Source organism: Aphis gossypii, chromosome X, assembly GCF_020184175.1.
Source record: "Aphis gossypii isolate Hap1 chromosome X, ASM2018417v2, whole genome shotgun sequence".
Lineage (NCBI taxonomy): Eukaryota > Metazoa > Arthropoda > Insecta > Hemiptera > Aphididae > Aphis > Aphis gossypii.
The window spans coordinates 29320537-29348297 of NC_065533.1; the positions used below are offsets into that span (position 1 = coordinate 29320537).

Here is a 27761-nt window from a genome sequence, read left to right on the forward strand (position 1 = left end):
GTAAGGTCGTAATCGAACATTATTATCGGCTGGTTTAATCCAACGAGTATATTTTATATTATACAAACGATTGGTATTTTGAAATATTAACTAATTTAGAAAATATATTTACAATTTTATTTTAATGTTGTATCATTAGATATTATTTATTAGATTGTATGATTTTATGTGTTGTATCTTTATATGATTTAACAATAATTTATAACGACCATTTAAAAATTTATAAAATTACTACCCAGATTTCAATGAAGTTAAGTTATCTTAAAAAAAGAAAAAGTTCGAAAATTTCAAATGTCTATAAATTATAGCTTAAAATGAGTAAATATTTTTAAATTTTTATTGTGTATAAATCATAATTTATGTAATAATGGAATAATCAAAGTTTCTAAGATTAACAATCGTTTATAATATTAAAAAAACTTAATTAGTGTTATAATAAATAATGATTTTATACGTGAATATCTAAGTTTGTTAAAATCTTAACTTTATACGCTCATAAATAATTGTCGGTATAATTATACTTAACTTATTTTTCATTATTCTAGTAAGGGAAAATTTTAAGAAACTGTTTATTCATTTCTAAACCTTAACAATTAATAATCAAATTTTTATGAATTTTTAACTAAAAAATAATTTACAAAGTTTTGTGATCTTAATTTTCGTAATTAAATCGTAATTTTAAATGCATATATATTATACAACACTAAAAGAATTAAAATATTTTGAAAATTATTTTAAGTTTATAAAATGCTATTACAAATGTTTAGTAAAAAGTTTAAGTTGAAAAAATACACATCATTGTAAAACAAATATATTTAGAACCTAACAGCACACATTATATTTAGCACATTATACTTTTATATATCTTATATATAATATATATTATATACTATGTACATAATGTATCTTTTAAATATAAAACTCAACAAATAATAATAATACAACTAAAATAGGTTAGGTTAGGTTCACCTATTATATTATTTTATTATATTTTTTCAACCAAAGTAAAAAAAAAATATTCCAAATTAATTTTTATACATCATAAAAATATAAAATTGCGCATCACTCAGTATATTCATATTGTATGCTGTAATACTTAGGTACGCAATATAGATTCGATCACATCGACGCCATCGTTGAGTTAAATATAATTAAGAGAACAGCCGAGCAGCATAGAAGTTAAATAATAATTAGAGTAATAAAGTACGAAACGCCATCTTATTCGTTGCAGCCAGCTATTCTCCGGTCCCATCTACATATAATAATAAAAAAAAACGTAAGCACAATAATAATATTATCATGTAAATGCGAACGTTGTTTCCTATTTCCATATCCCAATATACACTGCTGCAGGAATATATATATAAGGATTAATTATGTGCGCAGGTACTGTATAATATATGCAAGTTAATATGTCATACTATATAGATATATAATAGGTACGCTTACTATAGTAGCATATGTTTAATATGTAGGTATAAAAATAAATGAACGACGTCAGAGATAAGTCAATTTATAATTTTGTTCGGCAAAATGTCTTTTCCATTTAAAACACGAATTTAATCTGAAATAGACATTTTTACGTGGGTAGCAGAGCGTAAGTGTCTGTATATAATATATTAACATTATTAGTATACTATATATGTCTGTATGTATAATATGTAGGTACTAGGTATGTATTATACTAAACGACGTGAACAAATATTTTTTTTTTTTCGTTGAAGTGCGTATATTTATATGAGATGGAGGAAACATGTAAGCATATACAAACTAACTCGTTTTATAGATTGACTCGTTTGAGTAAAAATTGCTACATATTAGGTATTAAATATAAAATGAACAATATAGGAATCTTTAATATAAAAATAAGTAAAGTATATAAGTAATTTATAAAAATGTATAACAAGTTTATTAAAAGTTATTATAGAAGGTTTATATCGTTATTTTAATCTCACAATCATTAGATAATGGACAAACTAGTTTAAAAATTAACCAAAATATAAATATTAATGTACTTACTACTTAATTACATTTTTTTTTTTTTACTGAAATAATCAGAAAAAAATACTTAATAGCTTACAAGACATTATTGTTGATAAGGTTATATAATGTTAGTCTTATATGTCTTATTGTCTTATATATTTAATATTCTAATAGGATTAATAGGAGTTATACGTTATAATTAATATTATAGAATGGTTATTATTTTCTATTAAATCTTATATATCTTCTCACAAATATGTTTTTTAAATAGTAATACAAATTTTTCATTCAATTAAGATTTACTACCTAGAATATAGTTTTCGTTTGAAAATAGACTCATGTAAAAATTTTTTTTTTTTGTTTCAAAACCTTTATAATTAATATTAATAATAAACATACCTACTTATATAAATAGGCAATACAATACAATTAAAATATTACGTTATTCAAAAATGACTATTTCACATTACATTTCTAAATTAATTAATATAATATTATTTACGTAGAACCGTATTATTACATATCGTTGGCTTTTTAATTAAAATCCGGAAATAGTTGATGATTGCTTAACGAAGACACTGCTCTAAATGGTCATCAAAAAGTGATGTAGCGACTAGCGGTAACTTGGTATTCAAATTGTATAACTCTCACGAAATAAAATGCCATTTAATACAAACAGGTAAATTTGAATTATATACGCAACTACCTATATTATCTATTAAATGTATCTAACAAGGGAAATCGGTTGTTTTATCGCTCCTGATACACAATAATAATAATAATATACTCGTTAAAAAATCGGTAAATTTGTATTGAATATTTTTTCTTCCTGTCTTTTGAATTGTAGTTTCAAAACGCACACAAGTAAATGTACATTGAAGGAGAGGTCAAAACCGAATAGATATTCCAGAGAACCTTCAAATTTTAGCTTAAGGGCCTATAAATAGAACAAAATCGTATCTCGATGTATGATAACATAATAACAATAATAACATATTATATATTATATATTACATGTAAGAAAAGTAGCCCAACATTCTGTACACGTATGAAAGGTAAATTTCTTTTTCTAAATAAACTACTAAAATATATAAAGTATTAAAACATAAAACATTTTTTCGAGCATCTATATTCTATATAGATTATATTATAGACTACTGTTCTAAAAAGAAATTATGACCTACCTATCTATTTTCAAAAATTTCATTTTTGGAAAGATAACTATTTCAATAAAATTTCTTTGTTGTTTTTCTCCTGGAAAATTTTTTTTTTCTTTCTTGTTGAAAGAATCAAGTGACATTAATGTGGAAGAAATACAGTTATAAAAAATCATGCAGTGTGTTTGAGTCTTTTTTAGAGGAATAAAAGTCCTTAAGCTTATTTATTATCTACTCATTATTAATATTTTAAAAATATAATAAAATTTGCATTTATCCTTTTATATTTTTGAATGTATTTTTTATGAATTTTATTAATTATTCTTACCTTTTTTTTAGTAAATAAAAAAAACCTGTAGATTTCTGTAATATGATCCTACAGTATTAAACGAGATAACAATGTTAATTTATATTTTATTTACTAGTGTTGTAAACTAAATTATTGATTGATAAATAAATTAATATTACTAGATGAAAAATTATACTAATAATAATACAAAACTTTTAAGTTTGCAAACATATAATACTAACACCTGACAATCTTAACCCCTCTTAAGCTTGAAAAATTGTGAAAGAAACTTATAATAATCATAATAAATTATGTTACAGATTACAACAAATTTTTCCAATAAATTTTAAATATACGTCTTAGAGCTGGTGATGTATTAAGGTGAAATACGATAAGTGATAAATTATAAATGATTCAATTACATATAGATAATACTGTAAAAAACAAGTTTTAGACTTAAATGTGTATTTTTCACTAGTCAATGACTTTGTTTACCAAATGGTAAGTGATAACGAATCCCAAACAATTAATCGATTTTATTTTTACTTATCTTTCTTTTTTAAATACCTACATAAAACTGTTTTTATAATAAAAAACAAAATAACTATTTATTATTATATGTTATTACACATAAAATAATAATAATAATAAGTAATAACAATACAAAAAAATTAAAATTGAATTATTTATTATAATAATTTATTTTTTGTTTATAAACTATAGTAGGTACCTAAGTAAATAGTATTTAAAGTGTGACATACTATAACATATGCAATAAGTACTACACGGAATCTGTGAAAATTTATCTATAGCGACTCATGTGAAAATCACCTGTGAAATGTACGTGGTGGCTGGTACGTCGTAATCCTCGAAAAAAAGAGTGTTTATCTTATAGTAGGTATACGTTTCCTTGAACCGAAGCACAGAGGTGATTTAAGGGATCATCCAAGACTTGCTTTGTCGAAATTTCGTCGCACATCAGTTAACGGTATACAGCTAGTTTTTCAAATTCTGTGTGAAAAAAAATGGTGGGGTTTATGTCAGTCTTACGCGATTTCCATCATTTTTTTCACGAACAATTTAAAAGGTCTAGTATATTGTATATAACATAGTAATATTATAGGGTATATTTGCGAACCGTGACACGAAAACAGTTGGATCGAAAATAACAGTAAATTTCGACGAATGGCGATGATGACCAACGCAAAATACTTAGGTACCAGAAATTCCGCAATTAATCCGATTAATTAATTCAAATTTAATTGATTAAATTGATATAATATCTTTAATTTGTTGAACCCTATATTTTGGTACCATATGTATCAAATGGTAACATCACGTGATTTTTTTTTTATAACCAACCGTTGTAATTGATAATTAAATATTTGATAATATTATGATAATTGAAAATGGTAAGGACATATTACTGTCCAGTGTGATGGCTTTATCTACTAGTCCTCAGTATACTGTGCTTACTATGACATTCAAAATACAAAGCACTCTTGGTTTATAGAACGTAATACTATTAGTATTATTATTATTCATCATCGGACACGTACGGAAAATCAAAATATTAAAATTTATCAGCGAAATCCAGGGAAGTTCTATAAACCCGAGTGATTCGATTATCGTGATAAATATTGCTATAAATAACGACGCCGCGCATTGCCGACTAGGTATTGTTTACGGCGTTCGCGGTAAACGGGTAATCACGATATTTTCCGTCTGTTTATTTCGCGGAAGCAGCGGTTGTTTTCTCCGAGTTCCATTCTCAATCGAATAGTTTTCGCATATTTTTTTCGTTTTCACGTCTGAGAATGCATATTATATTGCATAATACATAGTGTGTTGTGGAATGCGACGGAATTCTGTCCACACATTTAAATTTATTAGGTATACCAACTGTTTTCGCGTCACGGTTTTTAAGTGCTTATTATTTAATACCAATATACTATAATATATAATAAAAGGTTTACGCATTACAAAACGTAGAATTATAATGTTGTGCAGTGTTTAAATGAGCCTTGATTGCATTTGGCTAAATGCGTTGCTTCCCTAGAAATACAAGCGGCAGCAAGGTAAGTTTTACTACGTAACTTATACATATTATTCAAAGATTTCTGGTTCATTAAAAATATAAACACATTTTTAATATTTCTGTATACTAGTACATACATTTTGATGATCGTCGTTTGTATTTACATATTATGTTATTTTTTAAATGGGTAAGTTACAAAAATCTAAAGAAAATTAGTAAAATAATAGCGTAAAACATAATAATATGTCGATTTTTTTCTATATAAAACATTATCGCATCATATAAACGAAAAGTAATAATAATACGTATTTAAACTATAATATAAATTAAATTATTTATGCAATTTATACAGTATGATAGTATAATATGCAACTATATTTTTTATAATAATACAATATAGCTTTAGTTTTCAATTGCCGTGCCTGTATTATAGTTCTATTATACATACAATAGCGGTATAATGTATTCTATATTGTGTCGATGGAGTTTACTCTGTTTTGTAGTTATAATAATATCAAACTGACGCTGACCCAAAAACGGATAGATCAACCCCTTCCTATAAAGCTCCCGTACGGGAAATGTCAACGCAGCGAGAGTGTTTTCACTACATAATGTATGTTTACACAGAAAATAATGTTTGTTTTCCACATCCAATAATACGATTTAGGAGAAGTACTGCACTATATACCGACCCTGCGCCTGTCGCACCGACACACCATTGGAAATAAACCACGCCGAACCGTCGACGACGACGATGCGCGACGGCGCGACGCCGCTCCGGCGGCGTGTTTCCTATAATGTTCAAACGAGGGTTTATATCGCGTGTATAATAAATAATAATATTATTTCGGTTGTTATACCGCCGTCACTCATTTCAAAACGTTTCAAATATTAACTTCCGATTACGATTGGTTGCCACTATACAAATACATTATTTTAATATCTTATATGGTATATGTATACTAGTATCTATGTTTATGCATTATATAGGACGTTTCGTTTGTATAATGTTTTAAACAAACACATAATAATGCAGGACTGTATTAGATGTACTTTTAAAAGAATAGAATATTGGCATTGGCATAGGTGTACATTATTTTCTAGATAATTAATAATGATTAATGATCGAATAAACGATAAAAAATTCAAAACACTTTTAAAAACTATGGTCAATAATCATTATTTTATATTTTAAATTTAATGTAAAAATTTATTTATTTATTTTTTTAATATGATAACAAATTAAAATTAAATTACACTTCGTTAATTTTCTAGTATATTTTATCTACATAATATTTATATAAAAAAATTTTGTGAGGAATTAAAAACTGTTTTCTAAATTATTATTGGAACGTTCCACCATTAGGATAAAATAATAATTTTTTGATTTAAAAACCGAAAGTCATGAGGACCCTTGTTTCATTAATATTCGCTTAATCAGGCAGTAAATTTACAATAGACTATAGTGTATGGTATACATAGCAATAAAACGGGAATTATATAAGTAGGAATTACTATCGCTAGGTGAAAGGAGATAAAAAAGGAATAGAAATACGATATTGAACGATATTGAACAATGAACGATTTAAATATAAACCATGTATATTGTAAATAGACAATAGCACATCATTTGTACAGTATTATGCGCAGTTCCTTAACTATAACGTTCATATTTAAATTATTTAATACACCTATGTACGCAATACGTATAATAATATACCTATATTATTATATTATAATATATCTTCGAAAATTTTATTGATATTTATCTTAGGTACTTGTTTTAAGTTAATACACTGCAAGAACAGATATAGTATTACAATACATTTTGTATTTATTACAGTTCAATACATTATAAAAAGTATTATATTTTATAAATCAAACAAGTATACATATATTGTTTATTATTTTATTTATAGTGATTAAGATTTTTACAATCGAATTCTTAGCTAAAACCTATAAATGTAAAATATTTATAGGTTATAGAATATCAACATTTAATTATATATTGTACATTAGAGTAAAACAAGATAGTATAATGGTTATAATATATATGGTTTATATATGGTTTTAACTTTTAATTTTTCGCTCAAAAAAGATTGATTTTTTTTTTGTTTAGTTAGTTCAGTGTCTAATGGTATCTAATAGAATGTTTTATTTCTTTTGTGTCATTAATTTGTAGTGTCCCAGTAGTCAAATTTTCATGTTTCATAGTTGAAAATAACTATTACCTACTTATTTCTTAGTCAAATTATAATTTTTAAGAACTATACACAACTGGTTTTTTACCACTCGATTAATTAGTTTCAGGTTATTTTTTAAACTTATCATACTTTTCTCTTGAACCCTATGTATATACTGCATAAGAATGCAAATTATAATGAGATTTTTTTATTATAATATAAATTAATTGAATGGCACAGATAATAAGATTAAAAAAAATATTGAAGTTCAAAACTTCTTAAGTTAAAATGTTTTGATTTGATAGATTTCATTTCATTAAATATTAAAAAATAAACATTTAAGTAAACAATTTATATTTTTAGAAAATATTTCATAAAATATCTAAATGTTTATATCTTTCTGGGTCACAAAAATAGTGTTGAAAACTCCTTAAATAATTGCTAAGTGCTCAGTGTAATAATAAAAATATTTGTTATCTTATTAAAAATTTATTATGTTTTTTTTTTTTTTTTAAAGGACTAACATTAATTGATTTTTAAGAAACTGCAATAATAAAGTTATAATGTATATTAAAATATGTATTTTGTAATTTAAATACGAAATGTATAGTACTGTAAAATATTTTGCCCACGTGTGATTATACAATTTATAAATGTAATACATAATATAGTGTATGTGTTCCATGCATAAGTTTACTTTATAAGTATATAAATATACAACTCAGACTTTCGAGTACCGACCAACCACCTTCACAGGACCTCTAGGGACGACTAAATACACGTTCATATGTATATATAATATATTATGGCGGTGGCGTCGACGGCGTTATAGTTGACCGAATCAATACTAGGTGTCGCTCCGGAGCATTCGACTTTTAATCAATGAAAGCGAACGGGGCGACCCACAAAAAGTAAAAAAAAAACAAAACAAAACAAAACTGAAACAAGGCGAAAAAAACAGAATGTTCTCTCGGAAAAAAGTATGTTCACATAATACATATCCATTCGTATACTGTCGCGTCAATAATTGTACTGTAATACTACCATTGTTATAGTCGTCGTCGCGAAAAACGAATACCTAATTTATACGTGATAGTTACAATTATTTATAAATGTCTAATTTATCCGAATCTATGTGTTTATATCTGTTTACTTTTTGTCGTTTTCACACGCGTTTTTTAAATAGAAAATTTTGCATGTAGACATATCTACAAGGCACAAGGTGAGTATTTGATCGGTATGATAATACTTACTGCTATGAAATAATAATAATAATAATTTGACGTCATATCGAGCGCCGCTTTTGTATGCAGTTCAAAATCGCGTTGTCACGTCGACATCGTTCATTTAAACATTGTAATATATATTATATTGTACGATCGAACGACTCGCGCGAAATCATCCCGTGTGTTTTATCGTGATTTTCACCGGCAACCGTACCGCGTGTGAAAACGTTTAATAGCGGCGGCGGCGGCTGCGGCGGCGGCTACAACGACGACGACGACGACAACGACGCGACAGGCGAGATCAGAACTCGGCGGCGTCACTCTTTCGCCGACTACACCCTGACAGACTGGCACCGTGTATCATGTCCTCCTTTTGCAACTACGTGAATCATTCTGTTTGGTGAGTATAATGATAAAATTTTTGATTACTCTAAATCTTTAAATATGCATTTGAAAAACAAAAAAAATATGACCCTAATTTTTTTCTATACTTTTGGATTGGGATGTTTTATATTTTTAAATTGTATTTAATATAAATTATTAATATAAGGTTTACTTTTCTTAACAACTGCAATCGGTTTATATAATAGATACGCAGCTGTATTAAAAAATAAAATTGGCTTCATATTTACAGTATTGATATTATTGGCAATGGTCATGAACTCATATGTCATGGCTACAATAGATTACGATTTAAAATCAATTTTTTTTTTTTTTAATCATATTATTATTTAAATTAGTAATAATTTTTAAATATGCATTAAAATTTTTTATAAATTAATTCGCACAAAACTATGTAATGAGTTAATCAAATAGTGAATCTAATAAGTAGGTAATAAACGAAACACAAAAATGTAACAAGTTTGAGATTTAATAACTACGAATAAGAAAATATAATAGTAAGCACATATGTTTGATGTGATGTTTTACATAGAAAATTGTAGTAGTACCAGTTTACTTATAAACTATATATCTATTTTTGTATTGTAGTAAAACTATATATTATATTTTCTAAAAAGATTTATTTTTAATTGAATAGGAAGACAAATTTAACTGACTATATGTATAAAAAATATTTTTATGAAATATAATATACAAAAATAAAATGAAAATATTAAAAATGTCAAACATTTTTTAGTACTTAGTTATACGTATATATGCGTACATTATATTATCATCGTGAGTTTCATTAGACTTTAATCTATTTAAATTTATAAATGTATAAAATTAAAAACCTTTTTTAAAAAAATTGACTTTATAACATCGTCATAAAATTAATTTTCATTTTCAAATCATTATACAGTAGGTAGTAAAAATGAATCATAGACTAGATAAGCATAAATTATCAGGATGTATAGTTAAAGAATTTAATTTTCATACAATTTCACTAACCACCTATCATATCTAATTAGTAATTACCTTTTTACATTTATGAGTTAAGTTTTAAAACAATAGCACCGATGGATACGAAATTAAACATATTTCATATACCTACGTGTTTTACATATTAATAAATAGTACAAAAATAATACATAGTTGTTTTTATTTATAAAATAGCTATAAATAATTAGAAAATATGGTTAAATTTTTAAAACAATACAAAATGTTTCATTTTTATTATTTGTCTGACTTGAAATAGACATTTAACTATAAGTGCCTAGGTGGATAGTGAAATTGCATAAATATTAAATTCTTTGACTTTATGCTTACGACTAATACAATTATAAGTTTTATAAAAATAATAAGACTATAAAATAAAATTATCAAAATTTTTTTAAGATCAATTTGTGTCTAAAATAAATAATGAAATATGATATTCAATATTTAGGTACTCAGTGAAAATTTAACATTAAGACTGTAACCTTTATAGTACTTATAGTACTCGTAATTTCAGCTTCAGTTCTTCAAAATTAAATATTTATACCAATATTAAAATAGTAATTAATTTAATATTGTAATTATTTCAAAACTATTAATAAATATTTTGTATATTCCTAAAAAAATCCTGAAAATATTGGTCTTAGTGTGGCTGTGATTATAGGTATAATCTACAGGGGGGGGGGGGGTAGATGTCACTGACGAAGATATATTTTTACTGAGAGGACGATAAAGTATTTCCGACTAATCGATTTTTTCTCTAAGTTACACTAATGACAGTGATTATATTTTTCTAAAGTATTTCTAATTTATATTTGTCTTCCGATCGAAAATTCACTTAAGAATAAAGTGACAAAAGTACCTTAACATATTGTTTTTCATCAGGGCATTTTCATATTAGTTATAATAAATAAATAGATTGTTTTTCATAAGTAACATATGAATATAAGAATATGTTTTAAAAATAAATAAAAAATTTAATTGAATTCTTCAAAGAATCATTTTCGTAATGAGATTATACATATATTTAAATGTTTAACAACAAATTATTGCTATTATTATAAGTACATTTTTAGAGCATAAAAGCATTTGATTTTTGGGCATAATTTTCATGGTTTTTTTTTTTTAAAGAATTACCTACATCCCCAACCCTAATAAGAATACATACACCATATTAACTTGTTTTGGATTAATAAAAATAGGCAAGTAACCAACCCAATCAAAATTATTGTTTAGTTATTCGTTATTCTCATTATTAAAACATCGTAGGTATGGCAATCTAAATCAGTGGTTCTTAACCTTTTTCGAATGACGGAACACTTAACGTTTTATGAGGTTTTCGCGGAACACAGCCGTAAAATAAAACAGTAATTATATTAATTTTTTAATTGTTTAATATATTAAACAATAAATGTATAGCATAAAACAGTTTGCAAATATGTTAGTAAAACTTCTTATTTATATTATTGTGTTTTGTTTTAAAAGTCAAAATGTTAAGAGAATGAAAATAGAAATACTAAATAAAATTATTTTTACTGATTTTAAAATTTTGTCGGAACACTTATATTAAGTCCACGGAACACCGGTTAAGAACCACTGATCTAAATTTTTAGAGATAAATAATTTTAAGCTTTTTGACAGGTTTTTATACAAATATTTTGTCATATTATGTATAGATGCCTACTAATATAAGTATATTCAAATATTAATTTAATTAATTGTCAGTAAATAATTGAACAAATTTAATATAATTTAATAAATCATTGTTTTATTTTTATTAAGCATGTATTAAATATTATTTATGATACATTCAGTGTATGATTTCAATTTATGCTTTTTAGATTTATAATATTGAGTTTATTTTTCGGTGCCTTTTAAGTCTTAGACGTCTGTTTTTTTATTATTATTAATTTCAATGATTAATCTAAAGATAAAATCTTGATCACACGGCGTCTTACATAGACTATTTAGCTACACCCCTGTCACGCATTATATTCAAGGTATCTCATTGAATGACTGATATATTATTTTAAAACGTTAAAATACCTAACATTAATACATTATGCACAGACGAACACTGTTGTTTGATGACATATGATTTTATTATATTGAAGTAATATTTGTAGTCCAACTAGACATTCGCATACCCAATTAAGCCAAGTAGCTTCACAAGTTTTACACCAAATTAAAAATACACCCGAGCTTATTTTTTGTATTTATTCTTTTATTAATTTGGTTATAATTTTTGTTTATTTATTTTTTAACAAATATATTATAAAACTATAAATGAATACCTATTATATAGTTGACATAAAAATAATTAGATATTTCTTCAAAACATCATACAGAATGGTTTTAGATGAGACATTTTTACTTATAAATGAATATATATATATATATATATGAATTTATTTATATATCTTTATACCAATTTATGATTGTAATATAATTAAGTTATATTATATTATTTACATTATAAATCATAAATATACAATACAGTCAATATTATTTATTACTAGGTATAAATTACATAATATCTTGATAACATTAAAAAATATACATATTTGTATGTATATGTATACAATTTTAAGTAGGCTTAAGTTTCATACACATTTACTACTAAAACCATCAATGTACCATTATTTATAATAAATTATAATTTAAATATAAATTTATATATTTTCTTAAATAATAAATTGTCACCATTATCAATTATTATTATTTTTTGTATTAATTAATTATTAATTATATTCGTATAATATTTTTATATTTCATTTAATTATTTTATAGAATCATAAGTATATGGAATACTATATCTGAGTACTTTATATTTTTCAAATGAGTATATTAATATAATAACTAATTTTGTTGATTGATTATATTATAAAAGCAATTAAAACTTAAGAACAAACGACGTATACTTATGTATAAAATATATATATATATATCTTATAAAATATTCGTACAGTATTTCAAGCCTTGAAATTTAAGGTTAGATGAGATTCCGATGATTGTATTTTGAATTGAATATTGTTTAAAAGGAATATAATAGAATTTAAGTTGAATAAATAAGAAATAAACTTTCTAATTAGTAAACAGTTATTACTTTATTAGTAACAAATATTTTCATTGTAATACTTTTAAATTTATAAATTTTTTAAGTGGATTTATTTAAATTTAATCTTTAAGTAATAAACTTATAAAGACACGTTATATTATCTAAAATATTTTTAACAAAGAATTTTAATGGCTTATATTTATAGAATTTTTGAGCAAATCACATTTTGTATAGGAGTTTTAAAATGTAAATATATTGTATAATATTTTTCGGAAAATGTCTAAATATTTCGTCAATTGTATTTTCAATTTTAATTTAATGGTACATCACATTTGAGTACCAGGTAAATAATAGATTTTTAAATGCATTAAAATTATATAAATTGTAAACAATTTAAATGTAAGTTCCAATCATAATTTATAATATATGTATTTATTAGTACTAATTATTTTATTTAAGCTTAAATATTTGTTCCTATACATTGTCACATTTAAATAAAAAATATTTTTAAAGTAAATAAAAATTGTTCTAGTCTTTCTTGTCTTTTTTCAATTAAGTATTAATAAAATTGAGGATATTTTTAGTTATTTTATTTTAGTGGTAGTTAACTGGCAGAATAAAATAATAAAAGGACATATTAATTTTATTATTATGTATTATATCTTTATTCGTGTAAACTAATTTATAAATGTTTTTTTCCCAACGTTATCTTCATTATGACTCATGACATATGGATATTAGTGATAATTTTATTACATATTACTTAAACATTTAGCCATGTAGGATTAATGTATGGTTTTATAGACTATAGAATATACTGTTATTATACTTTCACTTTTTTTATGTTATATCGGCTTTTAATTATCAATATAAATACCAATTACAGCTATGATTTTTGTTTGTTTAATTTAATGTGAAGTTAAATTTTTTTTACCAATTATTACATGGTCTAATGACAAGTGTGAAAACGTTAATTGATGACCGCTTGCTCATACATCACCTTTTCGTTATTAATCGTATGTTTAGTAACGCTGTGTGTACTTATATTGTTTAAGTACAAATATCATTAGACTGCACTAAATTAATTTGAGATTATTCTATAAAATCTTTACTATGATACATAAGACTGTCATCAGCTATCATAGCGTATTGAAACATTTAAAAATAATTTACCGGTGAATTTAGGAAATAGGAAAGTAGGTATACAAGTAGATAAAAAATAATGATCGGAAAAATTAAATTTTTATGTCTAAATTTTACTATTATTAACTATCTATATTAATCTATATTATATGTATATTCTATATTCTATAATATCCATATAAATGATAGATAGTGATATAATATATACAGTGGTTAAGTGTTGTATTGTTTACTGTAATAGCTTTTAAGGGGTGATATTCAATTAGGATGGATGTATAGATTAATTCATCAAGTTTGCTCATCTCAATTATTTAATTTAAATATAAATGTATTAAAATTCTTGAAATTTTCTTTAGTACTTATGAAGGTATCATGTAGCGATACAAACTTCTGCATTTTTTTTTTAAAATAAGTACCTATATTTCCACAGTAATTTTTTAAATAAGTTTTTTTTTTGAAATACTGTACTTAATTCTAAATTTGAACAAGATTTTTTTAGTTATTGAGATATGCATACTAAAGATAGTAGTCTTTAAAAATTGTTTTACAACAATATAAAATAGATTTAATATTGGATCTAGTTTTTATTATACTTGGAACATTTTTGAAATTATAAATATTGTCGATTTATATTATTTACTAACATTTTCAAATCAACATAGCTTCCATATCATCTAAACCTATAGCTATTATCTAAATACTTAATAATTTATAATGAAAAGTGAGAATTATAATTTGAAATATAGAAGTTTGTATCCTCACAAAACACAAAATACTCCTTAAGCAGAAAAAATCTGAAGAATGTGGAAGTATGGTCTTAAAATATGTTTTAAAATGTTGAACAACTGTATTATTGAAGTACCTAAAATTAGTGACGCTTAGTTGTATAATATTTTGTATTTTTTCAACATTTCAAATTTAATTTATTTTTAGGTATTTTGGCGTACCAATTAATATTGACAAGTGTTTTGTGTAATGGAAAAATGATGCTTGGAGGATGGGGTCGAAGTCCTGGGAGCAGTGGATCCGTTCCGCCGTCAGGACAACGTACCGGTCACCGACTATTGCCATTGCCGTTCAACAGAACAGGAGGCGGCAGTGGAAGCGGCGGAAGCGGTGGCAGAGCAGCCGAAGCTGAAGATGTCATGGGACATTATGGACGAAATAAAGGCGGTGTAAATAAAATACGAACTGGCCTGTATTATTCTCCACCAGGTACATCTTATACCATACTCGAAAAGCCCCCAGCCGCTTCACCACCACCACCGCCTCCTAGAGCAACATATCTAAGGGAGTCGTCAGCTGGCGTATCCGGACCAAATCACCCAGGTAATTATGATTATTTTTTGTTATATATATTTTGAACCTAAATTAAATCAAGAAATAAACTATAATGAATTTAAAACTATGATTTTTTTTTGGTAAACACATTTAGTTTTAGTTAATAATTTCTTATTTTCTTATATTTATTGAATTTAAGTTAAATACGAAATACACTTTACATTAGCCAACATCAAAAAATTTTTGATTGTTTTCAAAATCTATATAACAAAACATATAACCATTTTAGATAAAATAATACGTGAGCTTTGCATGCTTAAAAATACTCGAAGGGAAATAAAGTTAACATGTTTAATTACAATAGATTAGATATTTATTTTAAATTGCATGACAAATATTTTTAAAATTATTTTTATATTTTTAGTTATAGATTTATGATGTTGTAAAAATGTTATAACTTTTAACGATTTATTATTTATTATTTAATGTTTAGACCATGAATCTAACATGTACCGTTGCATGAATATGAAAATACAAATTATGATTTTAGAGTAATTGTTTATGAGTCAATATAATGGTCCAAGTACTTTTTTATTCATTTCTTATTTTCTTATACGTATTATTAAAGATTATATCAGTAATATAAAATATAAATTAGTTAAGATGTTATTACAAAACAATTTATACAAAGTTCATTTTTATATTTAGTTATAATTATGATATTAAATTACTATACATTAAACTAATATAAACTAAAACTACACAATATTAACTGCAGATACTATGAAATATAACCAAATCAGCTAGTTGTCTTACATTTAAACACATTAAAATATTGGAAAACAAATATTATTACTATTCCAGAAGAATACGATTAATACAATTTGTCTTACCGTCAATAATAAAAATATTCTACGAATAATAATTCGATACTAACTATCTAAGTTTTTAATCTTTTAGTTGCTGTAAAGAACTAATAAAAAAAAAAAAATAGTTTAATTAAACGTATTATTATTAATAATAATAATTCATCAAAACTTTAATTGTGAATGATTTTTTTTTATCATTAATAATATGATTGGTTTAATTACACGATCAGGAGAAACGGTACTTCGGTTATATGAGCCTATCTTATGACAGTAATATTAGTATCTCATATTCATTTATCTAATGCGAAGAATATTGTGTTAACTGTTAAGAATGATATAAATGATAAACTATTGACTGACTAATTAAATAAATATAATAATAATGATTGAAATCTATTTTATGTATTTATATACTTATAAATAATGTGATATTTCAATGAAAAATGGAAGTGAAGGCCATGTGAGATTCCCATGTTTTTGGATATTCCACTGATAGGAGCCTAAATTTCTCAAAGTAACATAGAATTTATATTTAGACTAATTTTTAAAGTACTTTCCAGTTGTAACTATATTTTATATTATTTAATATAACTTATACAGCCCTGATCAGAGTTTAAGTAGTATTATTATAATTAAAATGGTATTACATTTTAAAAGTTGTAAGTCCTAACATACATAGCGAGCTAAATTAAAATATCCAATTGAAGTAAATCTAAAATATCAGTACCTATTTAGTAATATACGAGTACATGAAGTATAAATTAACATTTATAGTTCATTGAAATATATTGAATTGTAATTTATTTTAAATTGCTAATAATTATTATATTTTTTATTTAGATTAGTATTTTGTATAATTTATTTAACAAGCGATATATATGAAATTTAAAATAAGTTTTCTATGGACCATAATATAGAATATAACATTTATAATAGATAGATGCATGAAGCATGACTGTTCGCCGTTTGGGTTGTGCACTAATAATAGTAAAAAAAGTTTCTGTAAATAAAATAACAAGTAATAATAATAAATAATCAATTATCTTAGATAATGGTTATATACTTATATAAAGCCAATAAAAATTGTTACTTAATTTATTTTATTGGTGTACGCAGATAAATACATATTATTTATTAGTATTACAATTTACAAGTACAGTAGTAGCCGCTTATTGAACTTATTGTGGGGTGAGAGTATTTGAGTCCATTAATCCAATTAGTCAATTAGGTGAGATAGGCAAGAATAAAAATATATACATTTTAAATATTCATTTTAATATAAAAATTACATTTATATTAATTACTTTTTATTATTATATATGTATAATATATGTTGTTATTTATAAAGAAAAAACATGAATATAATTGATAATGATAAAAACATAATTTTTTAAAAATTCTATTTTGTAATGACTTCGTATCGCATAAAAAATATTTTCAAGAACTCTAATACTTTTTGATGTGATGTGTCGAAGAAAATATAATTTTACTAGTATTAATGTTGCCAAAATATAGGTGAAAAATGGTCTTAAACATTTGAAATACATTCTTAAAATCACATTGACCTTATTAACCATTGAAGTGAGTTCAAAGACAAAATTGTTTTCCAAAGTGTTATAGTATACTTGTAAATCAAGATCCGCTAGTTTGTGTCTAATAGGCGAATGAGTTTATTAACTGTAAGTCTAACAAGAGGAAACTATTGTATAATAAATTAAAATTATATAATTCAATTTTATTGAAGACAAGGTCTAAATTAATTTTCTATTTAATTTGTATATTTTTATAATTTCATATTAGAGTTGACTTTATAAAAATAAATATACAAAATATATATATAATGCTTTATTCATATACATTGTGATTGTTAGTATTGTTATTTACCTAGTTGTTCTGTCCTACAAATGTACGTCACGCGTTTGTTTTGTCACACAGGCACTGGTAGCAATAGTAATCGTTCTAATAATGCCAGTTCACGTGGAAGTTCTGGGAAAAAGAGGCCTATTTCTCCGGAACAAGTTCTTAAAATGTTTGCAGCACCAAATTACAATGCATCTTCTTCGTATCATGTGTCTAGCGCTAAACCACAATCACCTCCACCTCATGGTTCAAACACATCGCAATCGCACAACAACACATCATCCACAATACATAATGATAATCTTACAGTACGTACGATATCGATGTCAAGGCCAAATGCAACATCAGGAAGCCCATCCAATCAAGGATTTGGTATTTGTGTTAAAGGTGGTGCTGACGAATCAAGTAAGTAAAATTAATTTTAACTTGTTTAATTTTCTTTTGAAAATTAATATATCAGAATGTTTATTATCTGTGATAGCTGCTGAAAAGTTGGAATAAATTTAAATTTTAAATTATTTCTGGCAGTTTAAAATATTATACCTACACAAAGTATTTATTCATTTATTTTATTCAAGAAGATGGCCATGAGGCTAATCTTTAGCACTGAAGTTAGTTTCTGATGAAAAATATATCTATGTTATTATGTCAGGAGGGGGATGTATAGTGATGTTTATGTATGAATCTTTTACAAATTATTATTATTTCGAGAATATTTTTGTTGAATATTATAGTATACATATATGCCATTATTGAAACATTTTATGTACTAGATCATTCATCTATTTATACCTATATTGTGTTTGACATCAAAATGTATATGATTCTCAATTTCTAGGTATCAATTTCTTCTATATATTTTGTTCATACTCCACGAAATATCTCCGGATTATTCACACTCATTTCATAAAATATACGGCTGTGTATAGTAATTTCACAAAAATGTGTTACCATAATGAACGCAAATTTTAATGGCTAATATCAGATAGTGCTAGACCAATTTGAATCAAATTTATATGAATAAATTTATTGAGACTTAATAGTGGTTTTTAATTTTCAACCTTTATATTTGTATAAGTATGAATATTGTTTAGGGTCACGAAAATCGAATATTTTTTTTATTTATATAAAATGGTTGCCATTTGTTACAGATTATATTATTATTACAACTATTAAAAACCTAGCATAGTTTTTGGTTTTTTTTTTTTAACAATATATAATCCGTTTCACTCGAAAGCATTTAGATGTTAAGACGTTAAATACTGACTGTCTTATAAATATTATAACAATTCTTAAAATGGTTTTTTAAACTCTTACTTTTTATTGTGTATCTTAACTTTGGGACCGGGAAAATTGTTAAATTTAACAAATGTTATTCCTTTGTTTATTTATTTTCTACTAACTATCTTTATTGTACTTACCAATAAGTTCAAAGTATGATACATTTTCATTGGTTATTAGATAAATCAATCATTGATTTTTAGAGATATCAATGCTGTATTTTTATATGGTTCTAATTTATTTATGAGGTATGTATATGTATACCTATTATTTATTATTAAAATATTTTGTAAATAATATTAAAGTAAAATTGTTTATGCATATCATTCTTCATAATCGACAAATATATAGAATCAAAAATTAGCTACATAGTTTTGTGCAAATTACTAAAAAATATTTTATTAATTGTACATTATATTTGATTTAATTTAAGTAATTTAATAGATATTTAATGATATCATATATTGGATATTGATAAGATGCCATACAATATGTATGGCATACACAATAAAGTTATAAGTTATATCAGAAGATTTTATACTGAAGACTTTGACCAACAGATCATGATTTTTTTAAATTGTATTATCAGGAAATTTCATTTTTTTAAACTTATTGCGTATTATTTTTTTCAAAAATAAACTTTTTTATGCTGCAGATCATTCAACAGTAAAGCATTCAGCTACATTTGATATTTTATCATAATATATTAATATACTATGCTATCTTAATATCTTAATTAATAGTACTTAAGAAATAAATAATTATTATTATAATATGTATTTTATTATGATAGTTGGTCGAATTTCATAATACTAGAATAGTATATTGTATTTTCACGATGTTAATAAATGAATATGTTGTAATAAATAAACTTAATTGTTAGATGTTGGGGTGTATATATCACGGGTAGAAGAAGGAAGTATAGCCGAAAGTGTTGGTCTTAAGCCTGGAGATTCAATTTTAGAAGTAAATGGCAGGCCATTTTCAACTATATCACACGAAGAGGCATTAAAAGTATGATGACTAGAACTGTTGATAAATATTTTACTTCATTCACTTATTTTTTTCTTCAGATTTTTAAAACATATCGTCAAATTACAATGACTGTAAAATGTCCATCGCCACCTCAATCAATACCCACCATGCACAAAAAGGACGACGATGAGAACACTAATCAAGACGATGCGTGGGGATTGACCAGGACGTATTCATGGATTAATCGTAAGGGTCAACCAGTCTCGCCTCCTTTAGAATATGCCAAACCCATTTCTCCATATTCAAAATGGTCCTATACTCGTTCATCCAAAGATAAAATAAGAAAAGTAAGCATAATTTTATAAATTTAAAATTAATTTACATATATTTTTCACAACAATAATGATTTAAGGTCGAATTGGTGATTGAGCCAGGACAAAGTCTTGGTTTGATGATTAGGGGCGGAACTGAGTATAATTTAGGTATTTTTATAACTGGTATCGATAAAGAGTCTGTTGCAGATCGATCTGGACTTATGGTAATGAATCAATTTATTATTTAGATAAAACCATATTGTTCTAACTTATATTTTAAATATTTATTTTTAGATTGGTGATCAAATTTTGGAAGTAAATGGTCAATCTTTTTTGAATTTATCGCATGACGAAGCAGTAAATCAATTAAAATTTCAAAAGCAAATGACACTTACCGTAAGAGACGTAGGTAAAGTTCCTCATTCATGCACAACATACAATCCAGATACAAATTGGAACCATTCCATAGACAAGTAAGACCATTATTATAATATTAATTATATTTTAATTGCAATACTCATATAATGTATAATCTATTATGTAATTTGTGTAGTTTTAAATTTTTTTTATGTATTTTAGGAATAACTTTTATTATACTTCTTCACATAAAAGCTTCAATTTATATTGAATAGATGGCTATTAAAAAGTTTTATTAGACATATTTAATTAGGTAGTTAAAAACAGTTTGTAATACTCGTTAGCTTACATATTTTAACAATAGATATTTCTAACTTTTATATTAGTTTGTAATGAGTTAATATAGTAATTCTTAAATATTGAATAGAAATTTTTATATTCATGTTGATACATATTATATTTTTAACGATGTATACAGATATATAATTTGAATTACATAATAAAACATAATATTATTGAAAAATAATCCTGCCGTTGAATAAATTAACAATGTTTATTTTAAAGATGTTTGATAAAACTAAATTGTTACTGAAATATCTATAGACGTACCTATTATTTCTTTTAAATCAATATAAATATAAACATTAGACAAATGCAAATAATCATACTTAATAAATAAATAAGTTACTTAAATAATTACATAATTCATTTTTTTGGTCATCAGTGGCGGCTTGAACTGTTTGAATCTTTGAACTTTGAAGCAAATCGTATACATTTTTAATATTATTTTTCCATCAACAATTCCCTTTATTATACCAAAATGATTATATAATGATATAAAAGACTAGATTAATTGATTATAATATTTTTCAAGACAGTTGTGGTGTTGAGGTGTTACAATTATACCACTCACCTATATTAGACATGAAACAATTGCTTCAAATTGTTTTATATTCCGCAGCCACTGGTCATTTGTGATATCAGTAGGTATTACACATTTCTTGATGTTAAATGATAAAAATATAAGATTTAAACAATAATAAAAATGACAGCTATATGTCAGAATTAAAAACATTGATTATTTTAAAAAAATAATTGAAAGTAGTTAAATTAAATAATTTTTATCAATGCAAACTTTATAATATGTGTAGTAAAATAAGGCTCATGCCACTAAAAGAATGTGAAGAGTCAAAGTGCTGGTCTTATTATAGATTTTATATAAAATTAATTAAAATTAATAAGACACGTATTATATATTAAATATATAAATAATCAGGTGTTTTATTACATTTAAGTATATCCTACTTACATAATATTTAATAGTTCATCAATAAATAAATTATAAAAATATATTATTTTAATTGTATGAAAGTTACGATTAAAAACACTAAAAAATTATCACCGGACACGTTTTTAAAAACACATTTAAATTGTAATATTAATAAAACTTTTAACTATAAATAATTTAGGTTTAAATATGCTCCAGCACATTAGAAAAGATAATTATTTTATAAATTCACGATCATTATCAATTCGAAAACTGTATGGATTTTTAATTTCATTTCTAGAAAATATCATATTATACATTATTATAAGGTTCGGATTTTTATGTAATAAAAAAGTCAAAAAATTCAAAATATTATATAAATATTTATGTTCTTATTTTTGGCAAAATATGTATTAAAAACGTGAAATATTTAAAAATAATAATTACAAATTCACAAAAAATCGGTATTTTACATTTATTTAATTTATATAATTCCATTTAATTCATCATATCATCTTCATCATTATTTTTTTGAAACAATTGGATATAACATACATTTGGAGATGATCATGGCTACATTAAAAATAGTAATCTCGCGCTAACAGCTTTATCAGTTAGCTATCTCTTTTTTACTACGACTCCGTATATAAATAGAAGCTGATAGTACAACATTTCTAAATTCCAATACAATAATTTTAATACAAATAAAAACTGTATACCTAGGTATGAAAAAGCGAAATATATTAATATTGGTGAAATATTTAAAAATATGTATTTACATTAAAATATGTGAAAATATGTAAACAAAAAAGTCTCATTTTATTCGGGGTGTAATAAAACGTGTTTATTTTAAATCAGAATAGATAAGTTTGCATTCAATAAATTACGTGTTTACATAAAAATCTGCGCCCTATACATGAATAATAAAAAATAAAATTAACTCAAGCAAAATATATCCTAACTTGGCAATATTAATTTTAGTGCAGACGGTGCTTTGAAGTTAGGGACATCTGCTGCATCTCAAATGGTAGAGGAAAAAGCTCGAATTTTGCTGACGAAAAATGAATTTAATACTTTGCGGTATTATTTGGATGAGTATTCGTGTTCTCGAATGTCTATTGACGCATTTATAACTATACTTTTCGAATTGCTCAATACAACTGATAAGGTGAACAAAAATTAATGATTTTCATTATTATAAAAAACACACTTCTATAATAGAAAAATATTATAAATAGATTAATATAACAAAGTGAAATGAAACAATTTAAACACACACAGATATGACTGGTTCATGATTTTAAATTTCAATCGTATTTGTACTACTATATGTGTTTAAATTGGTCTCTACTACACGCGCTGTTGCATAATAAAGTGGTCATGATTGCATTAATAACGGTCTGGTTTTTTAGTTTACGCTGTTGACGGAATTGCGTGAACTAATAGGTCCCTCAGATCGAGACCGTTTTGATCAATTGGTATATAGAAGAGGACGGGAATCCAGAAAAACACACTCCCGAGTAAGAATGTTATTTCAAATTATAATAAGATTAACTTAAAGGGAAAATGCCTATTCTATTGCATACTTATATATTTCAGAAACTTGATGGTTTTAATACAAATATACCTGGAGGTCAAACTAAAGGATTTGATTTTCCTAATGAAAATTCTGGGATGGATATTGGGACTACCGAGTACTCAAATTCAAATTATAGGACTAGGTAATAGTTATTACGTGAAAAATTCTTATACTCTATATTAAGTTGATTGCACCTTTTTTAAAAAGAGTTATTAAATATTATAATTTATTTTATAAAATATGCGAAGCAAATTGTTTTGTGGCTTATGTTAAACGGTTGAACATACCTCTACCAAGTTTCTATAAAAGTATAACATGATTGACGATTGTACCTATTGAAAATGTCTAAAAATTGTGTTTGAGAAGTATTATGATCGATATTTTGATTAAATCAAAAATATTAAACATCACAAGACCATAATATATTTCTTTGATAGAAAATAATATAATGTAGGTACATAGCTCACATAACATAATATAACAATCAAAACGTATTAATGTATTTTAATTTTGAATTAGTTTATTTTTAAAGATCATATTATAGTATTATATCACTTTTGTATTTCATTTTGTATTTGTATAACTAGGTACCTCATTCATGATCATCTTACAATACAGTAGTATTTTTAAATTGAAAATATTTTTTAGACTTCATTATTTTTTATTTACATTTATCTAAAACATTCATGCCATTTACTTTTTATATTTTTAAATTCAAAAGATTTCAGTTTTTTTATTTACAAGATTGAACTCGTGTTAGATTTATTATATTATTGTACAACTATTTTAATACTTTATAAGAAATAACTATTAAAAAACAATTTAGAAAAATTTATTAATAGGTACTACTCGTACATAGGTAACTTTAAAACTAAATAAAACTTGTAGAACCTTTTATTATGCTTATGTTATGCAAAATTCATTTACCCATCATTCTATGTATGTTACATTTACAAATAAATATATTCGTTCATTTTCATGTCTTATAGTAGCTTTTACATCAACGATAAATTATTGTATAGTAATCAATACAAAAACTTATAAGTATTTGAATATCAGTATTTATTTTGTTAAAATATTGTAACTTTGCTATTGTTTCATTTTTAGTAATGATAGAAAATCTGAAGGAAAACATTCTCCAATGAAAACTGACGAACAATCTCATAGAGATATGGAAGTCGAAGAATTTGAATTTAGCCATCAAGTAAGTAACAATATTATGTTTAATGACTACTGTTATAGATTCCTTTGATCCTTATAATTATTTATTTAGGATTACGGTGACTTGGAAACTGAGCTTTTACCAAGAAAATATCATAACGATTTGATTGATGTTGGTTATACGCATCGAAATTCAGGCATTTATGATGAATCTAATATGACTAGGTCATCGGTAAAGTACAAAATCATAAAATTATTAATTTATTAACATTAGAAATTCAATCGTCGATAATTTATATACCTATACATTTCATTAATGTCCGAATGTTAAAATTTTACCCACAGAATAACTTGAATACATAATTTAAATAGTCGCGCAAAATAGTTTTTAACCTTTTAACTTTAAATAAAATTTTAGATTTTGGTGTTACACTGCAATAAAAGTTACATTTTAAATAATAGATAGATATCGTTTATTGTATTTATAGTAATACTAAACCACTTATGAGTCATCTTTCTAAAACCTTTATCATAGGTACCTGGTACATATTATTATAAAGTCAAAGTGATGCATATAATTTAGAATATAGAAATAATTTAACTTTTATGTTTCATACAATATAAGATTAAGATTATAATATCAATCTATTTATTTTGGTTAAAATATACCTATGTTGTTTTAATCTTGAAAACATAGTAGTTTTAATTTAACAGTGCCTTAGAAAATAATTAATGTTTAAAATTTAAAATAAAAGCATGTTATTAGTTTTATAAAATTATATTAACCTAACCTAATCCATGTACCCTATTGTAATATTAATAAAAAAAAGTAGTATTTTCTTCGTTTTCCATCATGGAACCATCAAAACATTCCAACTACAAATAAAAAAATATCACAGGGTTGGGTTTGCGATAAAAAAAATTATTCACTTCTTTAAAAAAAACCCTAAAAATACATTACTTTACTTACGCTATTATAATATATTTAAGTGATGATGTATTTTTTGTTATTACCATAACCCTTAAATTACTATTTATGATTGTCATAAATCTTTTTAATATGCATGGAAAACAAAATTTAATACAAATTTATACACACTTTATGTATTATTTTTAATTATATATTAAAGATAAATTAGTTTGTTTACTTAGAAAATTCTATACTAAAAAATAACAATATTTCATTTAGAACATAACTATTTTTCGATTATCATTTATCATATTATATTATTATACTTGCATATGCATTGATATACTTATTAGTTATTACCTATACTTTATTAGCAAATAACCATATTATAAATATTAAAACTTTTTTAAATTAATAATAATTAATTTTATGAATAGATAGTTTTTAGATTTATTTTGATTAATATATATATATACAGTATTTTCAAGCATAAATTGTTGAGAATTCATTCATGTCTGGTAATTATTCATCATTTATATTCATCAGCTCGTTTAGTATGCCTTCATTAAAAACAAAATATATTAGTGTGTAACTAATATTTTATTAATATAGTATAATAATAAAAAAAAATAGATTAGATATGCACAGTAAAAAAATGTAAATTTTTAAGACAAAAAACATGATTATAATTTGATAGGTAGTTAATTTAAACGATTTAAGTATTTAAAATGTTTAATTAGTACCTATGTTTTAAATAATGTGACTGCGTTAGTTTTGTGATAGTAAGAATGATTTATATGTATTTATATATTTATAATATTATTTATAGTAATAGAAAAGCCTTCCATTAAGGTTTTTTTCTAGATTCTTAAAGGAGCATTGAATGTATTGATTCAAATGGTTTGATTTGAAAATGATATTTTTCTTTCATCGCTTATCAAGGCAGTAAAAAAATGCTTTGATTAACTTTGCGGTAGGTTTTTGATAGTAAATTGGATCTAGATGGTATTTTTCAAAATAATCGTGAAAAATAAACAAAAATTAAGGAAAATTGGGAATTTTTACGAGAAACCATTTTATTAATTCAGAAACGAATTAACTCTCTGTTGTGATATGTGTGTTTCTGTGTTTGATTAACAAAACAAAATAGGCAGTCAAGGATTGTGAAAATGTATGAATTCCTATTCTACGCTAAAACAAACACCATAGAAACTGTTTATTAGAAATATAGAACTTCAACAAATATTAAGTTTCTTCTCTATCAGATGTTATCTCAGAGGAGATCGATTCTAACTCCGAAAGTAATAATGTAATAGGTAGTCGAAATTACGGTTAATGTTTATAATGATACAGGGCCTACTATCTCTCACCGACGAGATCGTAGAGCAAATATGTCTCATTATTTATGAAAGAGACATAAATTTAATATTTACACTTATTCAAATTAAAAGAA

General features: G+C 24.4%; 1 protein-coding gene and 1 long non-coding RNA gene across 2 annotated transcripts in view; one reads left to right on the forward strand and one right to left on the reverse strand.

Annotated features, from left to right (window-relative positions):
* Positions 1 to 496: 496 nt before the first annotated feature.
* Positions 497 to 9048, reverse strand: LOC126551655 (uncharacterized). Its single transcript, XR_007605551.1, has 3 exons — positions 8904 to 9048; positions 4261 to 4440; positions 497 to 1252 (listed from the first exon to the last, which is right to left on the reverse strand). It is a non-coding gene; the product is annotated as an uncharacterized LOC126551655 (long non-coding RNA).
* Positions 8164 to 27761, forward strand: part of LOC114120609 (whirlin) — a 32838-nt gene continuing 13240 nt past the window's right edge. The window contains 12 exon segments of the mRNA XM_027982569.2: positions 8164 to 9276; positions 15388 to 15783; positions 18540 to 18869; positions 20629 to 20759; positions 20819 to 21067; positions 21133 to 21258; positions 21329 to 21507; positions 23640 to 23826; positions 24071 to 24178; positions 24258 to 24379; positions 25345 to 25441; positions 25511 to 25630. Coding sequence (XP_027838370.2) covers positions 15438 to 15783; positions 18540 to 18869; positions 20629 to 20759; positions 20819 to 21067; positions 21133 to 21258; positions 21329 to 21507; positions 23640 to 23826; positions 24071 to 24178; positions 24258 to 24379; positions 25345 to 25441; positions 25511 to 25630 — 1995 coding nt within the window. The 5' untranslated portion in view covers positions 8164 to 9276; positions 15388 to 15437.